The following is a 3,177-nucleotide window of genomic DNA, read 5'->3' on the forward strand; positions in this document are numbered from 1 at the left end:
CCCCACCCCCCCCCCCCCCCACCCCTCTCGCCGCCACACATGGTTTTCGGGGTGAACTCCCATAAAATCACTCATACCCTCTTATCACTTTATTCACTCTCGTCTACACACTCGCGACCTTATCAGTGGCGATAGGGAAGATAAAAATAAGTAATCCGATTTTTTGAGATCCCCTGAGAAGCTTAAACGTGCCCCACTCTCAGCTTTAACAGTTTCGTATTTTTTTTTTTTTTTTTTAACGTCAATTTCTTAATTAAGCGAAACTTCGTTACGGCACTGACAGTAGCGTGGAGCTTTTAATTGTTCGAAATAATTTTGACAATTACATCACTCGCTCCGACTCTCTTTCTTTCTATCTCTCTCGCTCTTGGTTGATCAATAAATAAATTTATTTCTCAAGCGTGCTATCTTTATCGCACTGCTTCTATGCTCTCCTTTCTCCCTTGCGAGTTCTTCAGCTTGAAGAGTCATCGTCCCTCCTGAACAATTTCACGGCTCTCTCTCTCTCTCTCTCACTCACTCCCCCTGTATCTGGTTAACCTCGTATGGCGCTATCCACCGGCCTACAGCGCGACGCCGCATCAACCATCGGTCTCCGTCAAGTGCCCCAGAGAGTACCTGAGCCTAACGAGAACGTCCATGCTACTGCCTGCTGGTGTTCCCATGCGAGTGGCCCGTGTTGCCACTTGCGGGGTGCGTGTGACGGGGTTGTGCGGAGTTGCTGGCACCGGGAACGGAAACGGGGGCCGCGGGTCACTTAGGCGGATAGGGCGAGATCACCGAGGCAGCTACGGCGGCAGCCTGCTGACTCGCCAGCACTGCCGCTGCAACACATACAGCAGAAGGACCATTAATGACTTTCGTTCTTTTTTTTTTTGTATTTATTTTTTTTTATTAAATTCAATTTTCACGTATCGACAAAACAATTGCTGAGATAATTGGGGTTCGCGTTACCGAATTGAATTTTATGTTTGATCTTGAGGCAAGGTACTGAAAAGATGCCGAAGACTGGTAAGGTAACGGTCATAAGACTTTTATGGGGGTCGAACGTGGTCCTTTGATATTACCGCAAATAAGGGTGTGGGATAGAGAAATTCTTTTAAAAATTGTATAGGGGAGAGTGGCTTTGTTTATGGGACGATAACAGGGGATGATGGCTTGGAAAGGGTAGTAAGCTGAAACAGTACTGCCTCAAGGATACCCCGAGTTGACTATTGTTGTTATACTTGGATCGGGGGATTGCAAGGTATTCAATCTGACAGAGATACCAATGGTTCACACCCTTATATTATACTTTATACGAATTTAATGTAGTGTACTCGGCGATCCCACCCTGACCTCCGACCCCTAGCTATATGACCACTATCGTGCACATGATCGCATGATAGGCTCGAGTGAAGCTTTTCATTAAATTAAATGAAGTAGGATTGACAATAAAATAACACGTTATAAGAAAGACGAAACAACGTGTATCCAGATGGTTTCTTGGCGGGAGATTCAAACTTTGGCACTACTTGAGTTTCCCTACTTAAAAAGATAGGCGAGTACCTTCAATCTCGTTAAGTTCTTCATTCGCTCAGCCATCGACTGTACCAGCCCTATGAAAGTTAAAATCACTCACGAGCGTCGCGACGCTGCTCGACGGGTGTCGCCTGGTTAAACTTGATATTCCCCTAATGACAATCTTCAACTTATTTTCACGCTACTCCCGTCCAATCCCTTCGAAAGCTATTTCATTATCTTGCTCAATTAGATTTTATTATCTTCTACTCGTCCTATCTCTCCCTTTCTGTTTATCCTATCGCGTGAGCTACTCTAAAGAAAAAAATAATAATCTCGACCCGTCTATATCATTTCGATTACGATAATTACAGACACACAGATATGTGATACGACGTGAAAGCAGATACCTAAGCGTTTTCTTGTTGTCGTGTTTTTCTTTGTTTCGCAGAAATATCATTTTGGATTTCACGTTTTCACGAGAACTCCTGGCAGTGGTTGCTATTATAAGATACACATGGTCGGTCAAAGTCAGTTCTATTTTACCTACCGAGAATCTACTGGAAGATTGAAAGTATGAAAAGAAGAATCACAAGGAAGGGAATAACGTCGCCGCCATTTTCGCTTTAACAACCCTTCAGCCCCTTTGTCTTACCCCTTTATAGATATTATCGGAGTCTCGGAGGCTTCCGTACTTTTCTAACCAGAGACTTATCGTTGTTTTTACAGTGCTTCATATTCCTCGACGTATTTCACAACGGATACTGTGCCTCCGTGAATACTAGGGTTCCTCGAATGGCCGCGGCGACACTAGCGCCATGGTTGATTCCATCGATCTTAGGAACCCTGCGAGATACAGTTTACATTGGTATACCGAGAGCAAGGAAAGAATAGTTAAAAAAAAAATGACTCTAGTCAAGAACGGAGTTAATATAAGAAACATGACAGATTACAGACTAGTATTATCAAAGTACGCAAAAGGAAAGTTACACAAAGATGGCGGCGGTCTGAAAGAATCTTAGAATTTCTTTCGGTCGACGCACGTCGTTGTCTCGGTGCAAAGTTCGAATTAATCACGGTAACGTGATACAAAATGAATTTCTGTTACGTAACGAAAAAAAAAAGAAGATTGCGTGGAAGATCACCAGTCTGAACGAAAGATTTATCACGCTCGGTTCGAAAAAAAAAAAAACTATTTTTATCTCCACCCTCGTTCTCTCCAACATCCCCCCGAGTGCTTCAAGTAGAAAGGGTCGCGGATTCTCGATATACAGTTTTGCATTGCATTTCTTGTCGTCGTGGTTGCGTATGTAGTTTCGTGTTACATTTTTTAAATATTTATATTCGCCTTTTGCATTGTGATTACTTTTGTCTCTCTCTCTTGAAAAGAAGCACGATAAATAATTATCACAGTCTGAACTAGCCTAAGCCTACGCCTAGCATACAACTTACCTAAAGCCTATCTAACGTAGCAATCTTCTGTGTCATTATTATTTTAAACCTGAACTATTTTTCAAAATACCCTCCCACCTCCCTCCTCGCCCACCTACATACCAAACTCGTACGCATCCTTAATCAGCGATACGAACTTGGATCTGTCGTTTAACGAGTATCTCATCGATTTCCACCTTCACCCCCTTTCCCCGTCTCTCGTCGCTCCCCCCCCCCCCCCCCCCC

At 43.5% G+C, this 3,177-nt stretch overlaps 1 protein-coding gene across 2 annotated transcripts in view; it reads right to left on the reverse strand.

Annotated features, from left to right (window-relative positions):
• Positions 1–216: 216 nt before the first annotated feature.
• Positions 217–3,177, reverse strand: part of LOC107262871 (zinc finger protein 608) — a 42,506-nt gene continuing 39,545 nt past the window's right edge. For both annotated transcript variants that reach the window (XM_015729502.2, XM_015729501.2), the window contains exon 4: positions 217–824. In XM_015729502.2, coding sequence (XP_015584988.1) covers positions 754–824 — 71 coding nt within the window. In that variant the 3' untranslated portion in view covers positions 217–753. The remainder of the gene's footprint in view (positions 825–3,177) is intronic.

Source organism: Cephus cinctus, unplaced genomic scaffold, assembly GCF_000341935.2.
Source record: "Cephus cinctus unplaced genomic scaffold, Ccin1 Ccin1_scaffold0129, whole genome shotgun sequence".
In the NCBI taxonomy this organism is placed as follows: domain Eukaryota; kingdom Metazoa; phylum Arthropoda; class Insecta; order Hymenoptera; family Cephidae; genus Cephus; species Cephus cinctus.